This window comes from the organism of the source record quoted next, assembly GCF_019968955.1.
Source record: "MAG: Porospora cf. gigantea A chromosome Unknown PgA_NODE_188_length_30167_cov_351.89, whole genome shotgun sequence".
Taxonomy (NCBI): domain Eukaryota; phylum Apicomplexa; class Conoidasida; order Eugregarinorida; family Porosporidae; genus Porospora; species Porospora cf. gigantea A.
In genome coordinates this window covers 15288-30167 of record NW_027151469.1, presented here as the reverse complement: position 1 = coordinate 30167, position 14880 = coordinate 15288, and the positions used below count along the sequence as shown (strand labels likewise).

At 54.6% G+C, this 14880-nt stretch overlaps 9 protein-coding genes across 19 annotated transcripts; 5 read left to right on the top strand and 4 right to left on the bottom strand.

Moving 5' to 3' along the window:
• Positions 1–791: 791 nt before the first annotated feature.
• On the top strand, positions 792–1726 carry KVP18_003742 (uncharacterized protein; the record flags this gene model as incomplete). 3 transcript variants are annotated; one of them, XM_067955720.1, is made up of 3 exons in its annotated part: positions 792–997; positions 1027–1302; positions 1333–1726. In XM_067955720.1, 3 exons carry the CDS (start codon positions 792–794, stop codon positions 1724–1726), a joined length of 876 nt encoding a protein of 291 aa, XP_067811847.1. The 3 variants fall into 3 exon arrangements, with proteins under 3 accessions (XP_067811847.1, XP_067811848.1, XP_067811846.1); XM_067955721.1 differs by lacking the exon at positions 1333–1726 and having other exon boundaries at positions 792–1124; XM_067955719.1 differs by lacking the exon at positions 792–997 and having other exon boundaries at positions 1127–1726.
• Positions 1727–1760: 34 nt separating this feature from the next.
• Positions 1761–3339, top strand: KVP18_003749 (uncharacterized protein; the record flags this gene model as incomplete). Of its 3 annotated transcripts, XM_067955740.1 has the most annotated exons (5): positions 1761–1876; positions 1906–1925; positions 2013–2474; positions 2503–2960; positions 2989–3339. In XM_067955740.1, 5 exons carry the CDS (start codon positions 1761–1763, stop codon positions 3337–3339), a joined length of 1407 nt encoding a protein of 468 aa, XP_067811866.1. The 3 variants fall into 3 exon arrangements, with proteins under 3 accessions (XP_067811866.1, XP_067811865.1, XP_067811867.1); XM_067955739.1 differs by lacking the exons at positions 1761–1876; positions 1906–1925; positions 2503–2960; positions 2989–3339 and having other exon boundaries at positions 1973–2497; XM_067955741.1 differs by lacking the exons at positions 1761–1876; positions 1906–1925; positions 2013–2474; positions 2503–2960 and having other exon boundaries at positions 3130–3339.
• A 49-nt stretch (positions 3340–3388) lies between these two features.
• Positions 3389–4519, top strand: KVP18_003744 (uncharacterized protein; the record flags this gene model as incomplete). 3 transcript variants are annotated; one of them, XM_067955725.1, is made up of 5 exons in its annotated part: positions 3389–3400; positions 3429–3851; positions 3880–3958; positions 3987–4416; positions 4447–4519. In XM_067955725.1, the coding sequence occupies 5 exons, from the start codon at positions 3389–3391 to the stop codon at positions 4517–4519; spliced, it is 1017 nt and encodes a 338-aa protein (XP_067811852.1). The 3 variants fall into 3 exon arrangements, with proteins under 3 accessions (XP_067811852.1, XP_067811854.1, XP_067811853.1); XM_067955727.1 differs by lacking the exons at positions 3389–3400; positions 3987–4416; positions 4447–4519 and having other exon boundaries at positions 3522–3962; XM_067955726.1 differs by lacking the exons at positions 3389–3400; positions 3429–3851; positions 3880–3958; positions 4447–4519 and having other exon boundaries at positions 4037–4420.
• Positions 4520–4574: 55 nt separating this feature from the next.
• On the bottom strand, positions 4575–8578 carry KVP18_003746 (uncharacterized protein; the record flags this gene model as incomplete). 3 transcript variants are annotated; one of them, XM_067955731.1, is made up of 3 exons in its annotated part: positions 4575–6349; positions 6378–8398; positions 8427–8578. In XM_067955731.1, 3 exons carry the CDS (start codon positions 8576–8578, stop codon positions 4575–4577), a joined length of 3948 nt encoding a protein of 1315 aa, XP_067811858.1. The 3 variants fall into 3 exon arrangements, with proteins under 3 accessions (XP_067811858.1, XP_067811859.1, XP_067811860.1); XM_067955732.1 differs by lacking the exons at positions 6378–8398; positions 8427–8578 and having other exon boundaries at positions 4575–6209; XM_067955733.1 differs by lacking the exon at positions 8427–8578 and having other exon boundaries at positions 6247–8145.
• A 91-nt stretch (positions 8579–8669) lies between these two features.
• KVP18_003750 (uncharacterized protein) lies at positions 8670–9119 on the bottom strand (the record flags this gene model as incomplete). The annotated part of the gene is made up of 1 exon (XM_067955742.1): positions 8670–9119. The coding sequence occupies one exon, from the start codon at positions 9117–9119 to the stop codon at positions 8670–8672; it is 450 nt and encodes a 149-aa protein (XP_067811868.1).
• Positions 9120–9194: 75 nt separating this feature from the next.
• Positions 9195–10334, top strand: KVP18_003751 (uncharacterized protein; the record flags this gene model as incomplete). The annotated part of the gene is made up of 1 exon (XM_067955743.1): positions 9195–10334. One exon carries the CDS (start codon positions 9195–9197, stop codon positions 10332–10334), a length of 1140 nt encoding a protein of 379 aa, XP_067811869.1.
• Positions 10335–10596: 262 nt separating this feature from the next.
• KVP18_003748 (uncharacterized protein) lies at positions 10597–11704 on the top strand (the record flags this gene model as incomplete). Of its 2 annotated transcripts, XM_067955737.1 has the most annotated exons (3): positions 10597–10887; positions 10916–11526; positions 11555–11588. In XM_067955737.1, the coding sequence occupies 3 exons, from the start codon at positions 10597–10599 to the stop codon at positions 11586–11588; spliced, it is 936 nt and encodes a 311-aa protein (XP_067811863.1).
• KVP18_005216 (uncharacterized protein) lies at positions 11701–12543 on the bottom strand (the record flags this gene model as incomplete). Its single annotated transcript, XM_067949609.1, has 1 exon — positions 11701–12543. The coding sequence occupies one exon, from the start codon at positions 12541–12543 to the stop codon at positions 11701–11703; it is 843 nt and encodes a 280-aa protein (XP_067811870.1).
• Positions 12544–12600: 57 nt separating this feature from the next.
• Positions 12601–14864, bottom strand: KVP18_003747 (uncharacterized protein; the record flags this gene model as incomplete). 2 transcript variants are annotated; one of them, XM_067955735.1, is made up of 3 exons in its annotated part: positions 12601–14383; positions 14412–14613; positions 14642–14864. In XM_067955735.1, the coding sequence occupies 3 exons, from the start codon at positions 14862–14864 to the stop codon at positions 12601–12603; spliced, it is 2208 nt and encodes a 735-aa protein (XP_067811862.1). The 2 variants fall into 2 exon arrangements, with proteins under 2 accessions (XP_067811862.1, XP_067811861.1); XM_067955734.1 differs by lacking the exons at positions 14412–14613; positions 14642–14864 and having other exon boundaries at positions 12601–14292.
• Between the last annotated feature and the right edge of the window lie 16 nt (positions 14865–14880).

Genomic DNA, 14880 nt, shown 5'->3' with positions numbered 1-14880 from the left:
ACTCTATTGATGATCCCTTGTGGTAGTCGGTGCCCAGGCTGTCGTCATTCGTGTCGACCACGTCCACCTCGTCACTCGTGTCTACCTCAGATGCCGCCATATATATGACATTTGTACAGTGCTGCTTCACCCACTGGACAGATTAAGTGTTGCATCTTCCGCGTTTGAGATTTTGGGGTTTTAGACCCTAAACCCCAAACTCTATACAAGCCTAATCCCTAAAGCACTCCAGAGTAAACCTAGTACTCAAGAAAAATGAGGTCGCCCGTTCATCCCTTTGTTAAAGATGTCGCCATATATGATATTTGTCCCATGCTGGACGGCATCTTCCGCCCTAGTGCTCAGGGAAAATGAGGTCACACGTTCATCCCTTTGTTAATGTGTTGTGCAGCAGCGAGAAAATATTCAGCAGGAGCATCAATCCAGCGTTGTGGATTAGTACCCAAACAGACCACGAATCCCTAAATATTCAAACTTAAATCAGTAATTTATCTGATGGACTTCGAATCCCTGGAGCAATTACTCACTGGCGAGAAGGACCGGAGACGTAGGTCTGATGAGAGATCCCGAGATAGACCTCGCCGGGATCGATCAAGAGAACGCCGCAACTCAAAAGACCGTCACCGACGCCGACGCTCTGACTCTAGAGAGTCCAGACGTCGTTCTCTCTCAAGACGGCAGTCTTCCCGGCGTTTGAGGTCCAGGTCGCCGTAAGTGGTGTCTATGAGTGTATGTCATCCACTTCCAGTCGAGATGCTGCCTCCGCAGAGCGTGAGCGAGAAGGTCGTCGAATGAAAGCTGAGGAGGACCGCCGGCTTAGGCGGATTGAGAAGGAAAAGATCGCCGCTGAGGAAAAACTTCGAAGTCGAGAAGACGATGGCAAGCGAGACGACCTGACGGTCCTCATCATGAACCTTAGTCTGAAGGCATCTGAGAGAGACGTGTGGCGGTTCCTAACAGAGAAGGCAGGGAAGGTGGCCGACATTCAACTCATTAAGTGCGCGATGGACTGGGTTTATCACACAGGGATGCGAGGTCTGGCAAATCCAAGGGTGTGGCTTATGTGGAGTTCTACGAGCAGGCATCTGTGCTCAGGGCCATATCGTTGGGAAGCGGGGCGATGATCATGGGACAGCGAGTCGTTATCCAGGCTTCCCAAGCAGAAAAAAACCGCGCCGCAAAGGTGGCGAAGCAGCAGGCCGCAGAGATGTTAAGTGGCAATGGACCTCTGAAGATCTACGTTGGCGGGTTGGTGGATACGCTTTCCACAATCACGGAGGCGGAGTTGATGCAATTGTTTGAGTGGGTATCAGGTGGGAGTGTTTTATACAGGCCCTTCGGCGAAATTCTGTCTGTGGACGTGCATAAGGACCCGTACACGGCCAAGAACAAAGGCTACGCTTTTATTCACTACCGGCAGGCGAGTGACGCTCGGGACTCCATTATGGCCATGAACGGCTTTGAAATTGCTGGGCGCACGCTCAAGGTTGGCCACGCCACGGAGTCGCACTCGGGAGGGCCGTCAAGCTATGACCAAGCCCATGCCAACCTCGTACTGCAGCATGGGGGGCAGCTAACTGAGACAGACAACGCCACATTCCTCCCCGCCGCTCAAAACCTAGACCGCATTGTGGAGGACCGAGACCATGGCTTTATTCAAGGCGGAGCTAAGTTCGCTCTGATGCAGAAACTGCAGCAACGACAAGACGCCAAGGACGTCCTTTGATGCAACGAAGTGATGTGTATGACAGAAATCTGAAATGGACCAGCGGTTCCTTTGGTTGTTTGTCGCACTGGCAGCGCGCTGGACTGAGGAGGAGGAGGCCGCCATCGTCTCCGCCCTGAACTCCGAGGCCGACCTGAACGAGCCCAAACCGTGAGTGGATGGTCGACAGACTTACACAGGGCAGCTCACGGTGTGGAAGGTGGGGGTTGGCGGGAATCACTACAGACTTGCAGATGAGTCTTCCTCATGCCAAAAAGGGTGTGGTCTGGGGGGCGGACACACGCAGTTCTGTCTTACACCAAGAGACTTCTTGCGCTTAAAAATCCTTTTGAGGTTCCTTTTCTGCCCAGAGAAGAGGTAGCGCTGGGTCACGCGCAACAGGAGATTGCATCTGCTGCCGCGGATTTCAAACGTGACGTTGATGCGGCCAGTAGGAAGAGTATTGCACAGAACACAGAAAAAGCGGCTGGAGGTGCTGCTGCTGGCACATTCAAGCCGAAACCTGACGCCCTTACGGCTGCCCTTGCGGCGGAGACTGGATCCGGCGAGAAGGCCCTTGAGGCGAGCCAAACTCTGTCCGCTTCCTCGGAGGCTGGAGGTAAAGGTGGCAAGGGTGTGATGGACCTGGGAGGGTCTCCTGGACTCGAGGGGCTTTCCAAACTCGTGGGTGGGCCGGCCGCCAACCTGCTGTTCGCACCCACTGCCTTCGGAGGATGGGTCGTCTACTTTCTCTACATCTATTTCACATGTGAGTTCTGGTCTGTCAGCTAATGTAGACATCGCCGCAGGAGGTCTCTTCTTTTCCTTCGCAGCAGAGAAATACCCAGACTTGCTGCTCCGCTTCGTAGCCTCAGCGGTGTGTAGCTTTTGTCTCCTGTGTCTGAGTTTCGACTTCGGTCTGCCGTCGTCTCTTTGTGTCCTGCTGATAGCTGCGGGAGTCGCAGGCGGTCTCACGGCTGGGCCTTGGACCGCAGCGCCTTATCTGGAACCTCTGCCAGAAGCGTACCAGAAAAAGGCAATCCAACTGGTCAAGCAGTTCTCTGTGGGATGGCTGGCGCTCCTACTCCTTGCAGCTCATCTTGTTGTGAACCTAATACTGACTCAACTCGTAGACCTGCTGTTCGGGTCCACAGTCACAACGTCCAAGTCTCTAACGTATGTCTTCCTCCTTTGCGCTGGAACCTACCCTTACTTCTACCTGATTCTGGACAAGCTGGATCCGTCGCAAATGAATGTGAGGGTTTCCCTATGTGTACACGCAGCTGCAAGTCTTCTTCCAATCGTTTGTTCTGGGGTACTGTGTTGTGGCGGGTACATCGGGAATACTGGACCTGGCTGCTGTGCTCCCGTCGTCGGTCGTGCTCGACCCCTCTTGGTTTTTCTCCTGCCAGTTCGCAGGTAACATGGGCCTGTACACTGGTTTGCTGATGGTTGTATGGGCGGCTTTTTCGACCAGTGGAAGCCTAATGGCGAAAGGAGTGCTGAGTGCCGCTTTGAGGCAGCAATCCACAGCTTCTGAAGAGTTGGGAGACCAGCAGCGACTCCTGCTGCTTCCTGAGTCACAAGAGTTCGACGTCAACTCCGACCATGTCAGTGCGTATGAAGAAGCGTGACTTGTGATAAACTTTCTCAATCATCCTAAGCGAAAAGCATTATTTTCGGATGCAACCGCAGGTGAGATCGTGCTGCTTACATCATCCAGCCTCCACTGGGGCCAATAACTCGAGTGCCTAGCAGACTCGCGGTCCAGCCTGTGCAGCCTCCGCTGTCTGGTGGTCTCCACGTCACGCCCCCTATGCGGCCTCAGAGACGCATGAGTTTCAAGAACCTGCCTGCAGGACCGCTTCCCACTGGAGAGGTTGGGCACGCAGTGGTATCTTCGCCGTTCACAGCGGCAGCCGAGGCACTGGGCTCCCACGTCGCTCGCGGCGCGGGGATGAACGAGGAGTTGGTGGGCACCGTCGTACGGTCTATGGCGGGGCAGATCACAGGCGACATGAACGAGAGGACACGGCAAGTCCAAGTATGGATCCCCCACTTCTTGGTAGTCATACGCGCCTACTTCGATGTCACGCACCAGTATGTGCTGTTGAAGGCATTGGCACTTTTGTTTCCCTTCATGGAGGTGAGATCTAGGCGTCGGCGCCACGCAGTTCCTGCAGTACAGACGACGGGGGAACGATGCTCGTGGCTCGCAAGTCTGCGCTGTCGAAGACGAAACTTCCAAGAAGGGTGAGGTCTTCAGTCGGGTCTGATGCAGACTACTCTGCAGTGTGGGCCTTACGCAGTGTGGACCTTTACATACCCCTAATGACCTTCGTCACGTACGTCTTGCTGTGTGGCGTTCAAAAGGGCGCGCTGAGCGACTTCCACCCAGAGATACTCCCCTCGACGGTCTCGTACGGTCTGGTGTTGTTAATTGCCGAGGTCGTGCTGTACTTCGTCGGGGCGTTCTTTCTGCAAGAGACTAATTACAAGTGGCCATCATCTATGGACGTCCTCAGCCTAAGTAGTTACAAGTATTTCCATGTGAGCCTAATAATGGTACTCTCCCTCGTAACGGGCGACAGCACTGTCTACCGCGTAGCATCCGTCTACCTCGCATGTGTCGCCAGCCTTGGGTGTTGTCTAGCTGGGGCGTGGTTACGCAACTCCAAACCGCCTTCCAGGTGGTCCAAGTCCAGGTTACCGTAGGTTTTCTGTAGTCGCCGTTCACTCAGATTGCTCTCCGTGCTTCATGGTTTGGCACAAGCCCCTCTCTGCTGGCTCCTGTCTCCCAGTGTAACCTCGTAAAAACGTTCGCTCAACAGAGCTGGTGAATACACGGAACGCATTGGAAAGATACGGATCATCGTCCGTGACGCAGATCGAAATCTCTAGCTTCTGCCTTGGCCAGGAGCTCATCGAGCAAGTTCGTGAAGCAGTAGTCCCCAATGTTAAGGAACTGCGCATCTACTGCCTTGTCGCCGAATGCCTGGTTGAGCTGGGGATCGAGGAAGCGCTGGCGAGAATGCAAAAGGGCTTCCGCTGCTTGAGTCAGCTTTCTCGAGAACTCGCTAGCCAATTGACGCTGCTCGTCGGAAAAGCAAGGCCGAACTCTGATATGCACTGCGAGCTGAGCCATGCCCAGGACCAGGCTCCCGGTTCTAAGGGCGCGGTCGAGCTGCACGAAGCAGTAGACCTCGCACTCAAACAGAATCGCGAAGTTGGGTAACTGCACTCGCTGTAGAAGAGGTTGAAAGTCCATTCTTATGTGAAGCACGTCCTCGTCGCCCACGGTTTTTCTCTCGAAGAAGGGGCAGATGCCAACGAAGTTCGCCCACCGACTCAACAGGCGCCGCATCTCGACGTTGAGCTGAGCCATGCGGATGGTCATCAAGTTGGCCGCGTGCACGGCTCTTTGAATGATGGGCGTCGGCACGACGCAGTCAGGAACGGCGCTTCGCCTTGGCAGTCCTTCCGTCTCTAGAGAAGGGCGCACCGCTTTAAGGATCTGGCGAGCGGCCAAGTCGTACAGGATGTGCCTGAAAATGGCGTCCAAAAGAATGGCTTTCTCATGTTCACCAACTGGGATGTCGCCTCGGGCACATACAAATGGCCAAGACGGGTCCGTGTCGTCGGGACCGTTGTCGCAGAACTTCAATGACAACCCATCCATCATAACGCCATCCTCCTCATACTTAAACCGCACCAGCACTCTAGGGCCCACGGGCAAGTGATGCTTTACGAGTGGGTGTCCGCAGAACAGGGTGTGCTCCTCTGACATCAGCAGCGCACGTAGGGCGTCGATGTCAGTCTGGTACGCAATCTGCTTGGATGAGTGCTCCATTGAATGTTCTGCGCTCGAAATCCAGTCAGCGAATTCCTGGGAAACCCGCATGAAACGATCATGAGCCTCTGTGACGTACTCTCCCCGAACGCGACCTTTCAACTCCTCCACCAGCTCTTGCTCAGACGGTAGCTCCCACCGTTTTTGGAGTTCGCCCGCTTGTTGGATGTCCATCAAGAACGGGTCCCTCATGGTCAGGATCGCTTCGTTTGGTGGCACAAGCAACACACCGTCATGGAAGTTGGTGACAAAGTCGTAGCCATGGGCGCAGACGTCCTTGATGGCCTGTCCGCAGTACGTCTCCATCAGCAACACGTCCTGTGTTAAACCGATCACAGGCCCAAGATCCAACACCATTAGCATTCTAGCATCGTGGATACTCCGAATGAGACGCATGCTCTGATGGAGCTTGTCGACGACGTCCTCCGTCTCCCCTCGTAGATCGAACGCCTCGCGCCTGAGGCTCTGCTTTCGTTTCTCTACCCGCACCTTCATGGCCTCCAGAGTGATCTTGGTGTCTTCATGGGTCTTCAGCCAAACTTGCTGAGCCTGGCTGACCTTGGCCTTGTTCGCCCTCTCAGCTTCGTACTTGTCAAGGAAACGCAGGATAGATTCCAGCTGGTAGTTGTCCTGCTTCAGGGCGTCAGTGCACATCTCTACGTACTTAACCACGTGCCGTTTTATCCCAGCCTTATGACGCCTGCTCACATTCCTGCGCCACTCCTTCTCGGATTTCAGTTGGCGTAGCTCGCACGTCTTGACCCACACGGTGCGAATCTCGCCCAATCTTGCCGCTGCGTTTACACCTCCGCTGAAGCTCACTCGCGACCATCTCTGCCCTGAGGGCCAGCTCCAACTCGTCAGGTTCCATGCGGTCACGCACAGCCTCATGTTCCCGCACGAAGGAGGCGTACTGAATGGCATTCAGCAACTCCAGAAGCGTTTGGACAGCATCGTAGTCGGGGCTGCCTGGGCACCCAAAGTCGGCTACCATACGGTCATAGCTCTGCTTGGCGTCGTTAAGGCTCTTGATAACATCAGCCTCCATCTCGGACCACGCATGAATCTTTGCGAGTTCCGAGATCTTGTCCACCAGTTGCTGAACGCTGTCGTCGTCGGCCATGTTCCGCGCATTGATGCGGACGTCTCGGGAAGGCTCTCCAAAGAACACGGAGCGCCGATTTCGCAGCGTCGCCTCCACGTCTTCAGCCTCTGGTCTCGGTCTTCGGTAGTCCATCAGCTCATCGAACTGGTCGAGTGTCATGCTGGTCACTGGCACAAAGGTCGGCACGACAGGCTCGACCATCGCAGGCTCCTCGGCGCGCTCAGGGGACTTTCGAGCTCGCCGAAACCGGAACTCTACGGTATCCTCTTCCTCCACCGCGACAGACGCCGTAGGGGGGGTGATGTTACTTAATGCAGCTAGCGTGGGCGGGTATCGAGCCAGAATGCTTTCCTTTGTTCTGCCCGCAGCACGGCGTGAGGGTTCGACTCGAGCCGGTAGGGAGGGCCTGCTCGGCGACTTTTCCTCAGGTTCCCTCGCTTGATTTGCCGATGTTCTCTCACGGCGCGCGGATCCACTCAGACGCCTAACCGCTGCGAGGTTAGCGTTGAAGTCCTCGCTCTCTTCCAGAGAGACGTCCAAGGCATCCAGAGGCAATAACTGCCGTCCAGCATATTCTGCTACTCTCGGAATAGAATTCAAAAAATCAGTTTTCATCTTGTTTGCATAGTAGTGATTGGGTAGGTTGTCCAGCGTCTGCCATTCCGGCTGCGCCAGGGCCTCGTCGAGTCTTTCCATAATCTTCTCGTCGATTTGGATTTGTCGGGATGAGCGGTGTTCTCGGCCATAAGTTTTCACAGAGTGCCGTTTCAGCAAAGGAGATTTCGTCTCCTGTGTGGTAGTGACGTTGGTTATGAACTCGTCCACTGGTGGGAACAGCGGAGTAGTTTCAATGGGCGATCTGGTTCGTGGTGGGACGCTCGTGGAAAATGGTCTCTCTGGTTCTTGTCTCCTCAACGGCTCCAGCCCCTCATCGACCATCATCATTGGCATGAGGCTTCGGCGCTTCGTCATGGTAAGGTCAGGGAGCGCTGGGGTGGCTGGATGGGAGCGGTCTCGGTCTCGCGAAACCAGGAGCGCCACGGGTGAGCGGCCTTCCAGCGGAGACTTCGTCATTGGGGAAGCCTTGTGCATGTCCGCAAGAGATATTGTTAGCCCCTTCTCCGGTGGGGTGTTCACGCCAAAGTTGAATGTCTCTTCTGGAGGAGTGGCGAAGTCGTTGAATGTGCTGGGATCAAGTCCTGTGTCGAACATGCGGTCTCTCGGAGTGAGAATGTGATGTCCGTCATCGGTAATCTCAGATACACCGACACGGTTGAGTCGCACGCTCATGCGGGCTTTCTTCGACTCCTTTGACTGCTGGTCTCCTGCTCTCTTGCGTCCGTCATCAACGGCCCCGCCGCCAATACCGGCCAGGTTCAACATAGGTACGTTAAAGGGTTTCACGTGTGGCTTCAAGGGCCCAGGAGCCAGATCCGGCGTGCCCACGTCCTGCCGTACGGCGCATTGCATGTCTGACCTGAACATCTTGCCGGGAGAACCGATGGAATTTCTGGTGCAAGTAGATGCCGGAGACTGGATAGAAGCCCTCGGTCCGTCATGCTCCCCCATCTGAGCCAGGGTGGGAAATCTCATTGTGCCGCTAGCACTCGCAAGTCCGGGGGAATCGCATGATAAGTCAAAACCGTCCGCTAGACTGACAACGGGACGTTGTGACGCAACAGATGATTCAGTAGCCTCGTTCAAAGGTGTAAGATTGCCAGACACGATCTCAGATGATCTGGGTGAACGTAAGATTCATACCTCACTCCGAAAACTGGTAACGAAATCGTTTGGTCTCATGCTGCTCAGCGAATCGCACACTCCGTCTCTCTTCATTCTCTTTTCCATCACGTTCACTGTTCCCAAGGCGGAGAATGCCTCGTGGGGTAATACTGGAGTCCTTTCCTGGAGTCCTCATGCAAATATAAATAACCTGGTTTTGAATTACTTTTTCCGCCGGTAACACCTCTTCACCTGCCTCCCCACAGTCGTTGGATAAGGCAGGGCGTTCACATCTCAATTGCGTCTAGCAAGAGGTCTGCATCCACAGACAGGTGCCCTGGAACCAGCGCAGAAAAAAGAACTGGACGTCCTTGTGACAGTAGTTCCGTGACTGAGTGGTCCCGTTCGCCCGTCCGCAGAACTGCGGCCAGCCGTGACGGCGACACGGGCGCCTGGCGTGAGGGCTGGAAGTCCCTAAGCTCCCAAAACTTCATCCACCGCACTCTATCCAGATCATCAGAACTCAGGTTTCCCCAAAGGTGCAGCTGCTTTGCCCAACGAGACACATCGCTCTTGAAGGCGCGGCTGCTCCGTGTCCGATGAGCATCAGGCGTCCGTGGATGCCAGGAGCCCCTCAAGCTTGGGTGGCGATTTTCCTTGTCCACGCACTCACAGTACCTGTGATATCCGGGTTTAGTTTTCACTTTCTCTATTTGTTTCTCTCTGAATGATGACATCTCGAAAGTTGCGAAAATCCGACCTGTCCTTTACACAAAAATGGTTTACGTGTCCATTGCCTCTCCTCGAATTTGATGTGCACACTGATGTTATCGTCCCTCGTTTTCTGGCTGGCGCTCGCCCACAAGTCGCTCATACTCCTCGATCCTGTAACGAGCGAAGGACCACTGCTTCAAGTGCAGACCAGGCGGTCTACGTTTCTCGGACCTGATGCGGAGGTTAACCGCCACATCGGCGAGCTGGCGAGGCTCCAACCGATGCAAACGTTGCAGTATCGAGGCCGCATCCAGGTTGGAAACCCCCTGGTCGAGTTGATGGTCATATTCGACACGGGAAGCTGCAATCTTCTGTTGTTGGACTGTGTAGAGAACTGCCCCGACAGTCGGTACAGTGTTGAGAACTCCCATTCCGAGGTGGAGCTAAACGTACCTCTTTTCGTGGGCTTTGGCACTGGCCGAGTCAAGGGACGCGAAGCGCTGGAGCGAGTCAAGATTCTGGGACACGAAATGGTGGATCAAATTGTGGGCATTGTCAACGAGGTTCGGGGATCGCGCCGCTTATACGACGAGCTCCAGGGGATTCTTGGCTTCAATTTTCCCGCCATGAGCATGAGTAAGGAGCGCAGTTCAGCAGTGGTGACTCTAATGAAAGAGGTCCCATCAAGAATGTTCTCGTTCTACCTGTCCGACACCGGTTCCTCCGCCTTCTATCTTGGGGATGGCACCAATGACTTACCGGAGCTGCATTCTCCCGACACTCACCGATACGACATCATCGGAGTTCCGCAGTACTGGGAAATCGAACTGCGGGGTGTGTACGTGGGAGATACGAAGCTCTGCTGCGACGACCAGAAGGGAAGCGTGATTCTCGACTCAGGCTCCAACTTCAACAGCTTTCCACGTGCAGAGCATACTCGTTACCTCGGAGGTCTCACATCCGAGAAGGTGCGGTATGTGTTGCCAGACGGGTTCGAGATCGTTGTGTCGCCGGAGGACTACCTTCTGCCGCCTAAAGAGAATGCCAAACGGAAGTCCGCGTTCATGCCGCTAGACCCTGTTGGTGCGCACGGCGCAAAGGCGTACGTGTTCGGCAGTAAGCTGTTCTTTACAAAGTTCTTCGTTAATTTTCATATGGGTGACAGCCCATTCGTGGAGTTCAGTGCCAGCCTCCACAACGCCCAGGTCGAAAGCTTTCTCAAGAAGCATTCTGTGTGAACTATAGTTCAATTTCCGATGCTGTTTCACATCGCCATCTCTGTGGGACTGGTCCTCCTCGCGGGGCTTGCATCGGGGCTCACTGTAGGCCTTCTGTCACTTAATCCAATGGATCTCAAGGTCCTGTCTTTGGAGGGATCCCCATCCGAAAGAAATGCGTGAGCTACACGGTTCAACGTCACTCAGCGCAGATCGCCTTCTCTCTGTGCTCGAACACAAGCATCTCCTTCTGGTTGCGCTGCTCTTGACGAATTCGTTCGCGATGGAAGCGTTGCCAGTATTCCTAGACCGTGTAGTCCCAGCATGGGCGGCAGTTGTCATATCGATGACTGCCATCCTTATTTTGGGTGAAATACTGCCGCAGGCCGTCTGCACAGGTCCTAACCAACTCAGCATCGCTGTGTACGCCTTACCTCTGGTCAACCTCCTTATCGTGGCTACATTTCCCGTGGCTTACCCAATAGCGCGAGTGCTGGACTTCATCTTTGGCGGACATAGCGACCACCTCACCAGCCACCGGCAGAAACTCAAGGCTCTGGTGCACCTCAACCGCGTGAGAACCCCAGGGTTGTCTCATACAGCAAGACTCTGTCTCCACGACATTCGACGCGGAAATGGATCCAGACGAGGCTTGCGTTATCGATGGGGCGATTAAACTAGCCGAGAAGTCCTGTCATGACCTCATCGTACCTTTTGATGCGGTATTCATGCTGGAATCTTCAGCTGTGTACGACAATGACCTCCTGCTCACTATTTTGAAGACTGGACACTCCAGAATTCCTGTCTATCAACAAGAGCGGAATTGCATTCTGGGCGTTGTGCTTGTCAAAACCCTGCTTGGAGTCTCCTCTGGAGGGGAGTTTACCATGGGTCAACTCGTGAACAGCCGTCGCAGCGTGCTCTATGTTACCGCCGAGACAAGTGTCTACTACATCCTCAACGAGTTCCAGAAAGGAATCTCCCATCTAGCGTTCATTGTCGCTGACGCACAGGAGTTGCGCAATGACTCAGAAGGACCCTACCAGTTGGAGGGCATTATTACTATGGAGGACATCATTGAAGAGCTGATTCAAGAAGAGATTTGGGACGAGTTTGACATGGATGAAAGCCAGCGAATGGTTTCTAAGTTTTCCAAGTTCATGCGAGCTCGGCCACACAGCTTCCGCCATACAGATGAGAGCCTGCGGCGTCCGTTGATGACTGAGAGGTCGCCGTCGCAGCGAGCCAAAATTAACCGCGGCACAGCCAAGTTAAAGCACAGCGCTAGCTGTGCGCCAACGATATTCCGGCAGCACGTTAAGGACCACATTGCAGCGCTACGTAATATGAGCGCTACCAGTGGAGGGGAACACGGCAAACAAGAAGTTTAGATTAATGCGTCCGCCACGAACTTTGGGAGCATGAAACTGGCCTTGTGGATGTCCTCGGTGTAGTATCGTGTTTCCAAAAGGACCGATGAGCTGCCTTTAAACGATTTCGGTTGCTTTACGTCAAGGTCGCCTTTAACGGCTACGGCTAATCCAATGGTGCCGCACGGGTACGTTGGGATAGAGTGCCAGCTGTAGAGAGCAGAGTCGAACAGCTCCCTGCTTTGGACCAGCATCGTCTTGATGAGCTCCAAATGGAGCCACATACACTCGCCTTGCTGGATAAGGACTCCTCGCGAGTTGAGGGCTTTATGGCACGCCGTCTTGAAGTCTGCGCCAAACAGAGTTTCAGCTGGGCCTATAGGATCACTCGAATCCACAATGATCAAGTCAAATTTGTTCGAGTGCCGAGCCATGTATTCAGCGCCATCTTCCACGTGGATCGTTACTCGGCTATCGCTAAGACCAGAGGCTACCTTGGGAAAGTACTCCTTTGAGACGCGAATAACTTCCTCGTCCAGGTCACACAGGTGAATCTCTTCCACGCTGGCGTGCTTGCATAACTCCCGCACCACCCCGCCGTCCCCGCCTCCAATCACCAACACCGTTCGCGCCTCCCCACGCATGCCGAAAACCCCGGTATGAGCCATCATTTCGTGGTACGAGAACTCATCCCGCTCAGTGAGCTGGATGCATCCATCTAAAACGAGTAGACGGCCATAGGTCGCAGTCTCAAACACCTGAATGTGCTGATACCGAGATCTTATGTCTTCGATACAACGAGTGGTTTCCAGGGAGAAACTTTGACCAGGCCAGAGCTGGCTCTCTTCGCGAAACCACATTCTAACAAACGACCATTTTAGCGCTACCCCTTCACGGAACTCATATTAAAAATTCGGTTAGAGGCCCATCTCTTTTCGCAACTCCAAAAAGCCTTGTGGAGTCTGGTATGCGTCCCACGTCCAGATTTGGTACTTGTTCTCCAGAGAGCAGTCACGTAGAACTGGTATTGATACTTGCCCCTGCGGTTCGGAACCCGCAGCTGGCGATGTGAGGCATAATCCGTTCTGGTCATTAATAAGCCGGACGTACTTCTTGTCGGCAAGAGTAGGCAATACCAGGCGCTTTCGCTGCGCGGGAGAGATGTAGTCGACAGTCCAGGTCTGCGGGCTGCCGTTACATGACACGGTGAAGTCAGCTCGCTGCCCATTACCCACACAAGCCTCGTCGTTCGTGCCAGGATGTATCCATCGAAGTCGTTGGTTGTAGACGAAGAGTTGTTGGGAGGAAGGGTGCATGAGGTTGAAAAGGGAACCTTTGGCTGGCTGGCGCCTCACAGTAAGCATGTTCTTCTGGTGAATCGTATCCGCAACCTTCGGGTCGAGGCACTTTATCAGCGTCATGGAGCGTTGACCCACCAAGTGGCGCCCCTTACCTTGGTCCAGGCAGTAGTCACTGCCCACGTTACGTAGCCTGCCGGCGAAGGGTACGTCCTGCGGCCCTCGGAAGGTGCTGTCCGGGTACACCTGCTCCATGTACTGGGAGAAGTCCATCTTCAAGTTGGTTTTTCTCCACTGGTATGCGTCAAGAAGGTTTTGCCCTCCGAGATCTTCTAACGATTGACTGGTAGGTTGCCCTAACAGCAGGTAAGTCAGGGCGCCACCCTCGTCCATCCAGAGTAGCATGGTTCGCAGTTTGTTTCGGTAGATCTGCAGAGTAGGCGACGCCACATTGGAGTCTGTGGTGTCCTGCGAAATGCTACCGCCTTGTCGGAAGACATGGCCAATCACAGAGCATCTCGCAGACTCCACTCGCCCGCCGAGCTGCCATGTCCTCAGCGAAAGCTCCAGGTTGTCCATGCCGATGCTGCCTGGCATCTTGGAGTCGAAGCCGCCGTCCAACGTCTCCATAAAGAACCTGCGTTCGACTGCAAACATGCCGGCTGGCAGGACTGGCGTGCCGATATAGTTGGGGTCTTTCTCTTGAGCGCCTCGCTTTGTGGTTGGAAAGCGTTGCTGCAGTGCTTGGGGGATTGCCTGCTCAAGTAGTTTCCATTGGAAACCCACAGGAGACCTAAGGAAGGAAGTGTTCGGCTCCAGCGTAACGGGAGACAGCATTACGCTTTCGGGAAACACCACCGCCGTATGTTCTACGCGTAGACGGGCGACCAGCGGTTCCAACCATCTGTCTCCGAACTCGACGTGGCTGTCCACGAACACAAGGTAGTCACCTGAAGAGTGCTTTGCCCCGAGTAGCTTGGTTTGCGCTATGCCTTGTCTTCGACTAGACCGCACCACAGTAACTTTTTCCGGAAGCGTTCGCAGGTACGCGCGTAACCCTATGGACTCGTCAAAGAACCAAGGGTCGCTGGAGAAGTCGTCCACGAGAACGACCTCGTGGAGGAGTGCTGGTGGCGTACGGTTGAAGACCGAGTGCAATGTTCGCAATAAGAATGACGGCCCCTCCTCACATACGGGGATGATAACCGACACCTTGGCTCGTCCCACTGAGGTGGGGCACGAGGCGGGTTTCGCGAAATTGTACGGGAATGGCCGGTCAAGGGGCGTATGGTCAGACAAATTTCGATTCATGCCGCCGAAACGAGAGAGGTGTGCGTTAAGCGCCTCTCCCGTAAGCTCTTTCAGGTTAACGTCTGGATTCCACAGCTTGACTCCGCCAATGCTGTGTAATTAGCCCCTGAAAGCCTCACACTCCCAAAGTCCCGTGGAGACCCGCACTGAAGGGTGTGGGCCCAGTTAACGTGTCAGCGGTTGCCTGCTTGGCCAACGGTTCGCTGTGCACCTCCGTACGAAGTAAGAACTTCCCCACGTACCCCTGGCGGACCAGAAAAAACCCGCACGCAACAGCCAGAGAGGTGATCAGGACTCCAGATATGAAAGAGAGTCGCTTATCTGCGTCGGTGGTCCCTCCGACCCTTACTTCTCCGGCCGTCCTTGCCTTCTGAGTACATGGGCAACCCCTGCGCTTTCCTCTCAAACTTCACCTGTCCGTAGTAGGGGTTGTAGGCGGCCTGTTCGACCCCTGACTGACCAGGCATTCGGGGCTGCATTGAAGATTGCAGGTTCCCCGAGGAAGCACAAGCCTGCATGCGTGTGTAAGGCGGCGAGTACGGCGAGCCACGTGTCAAGTCCGGGGGATACATCCAAAATGAGTCAATA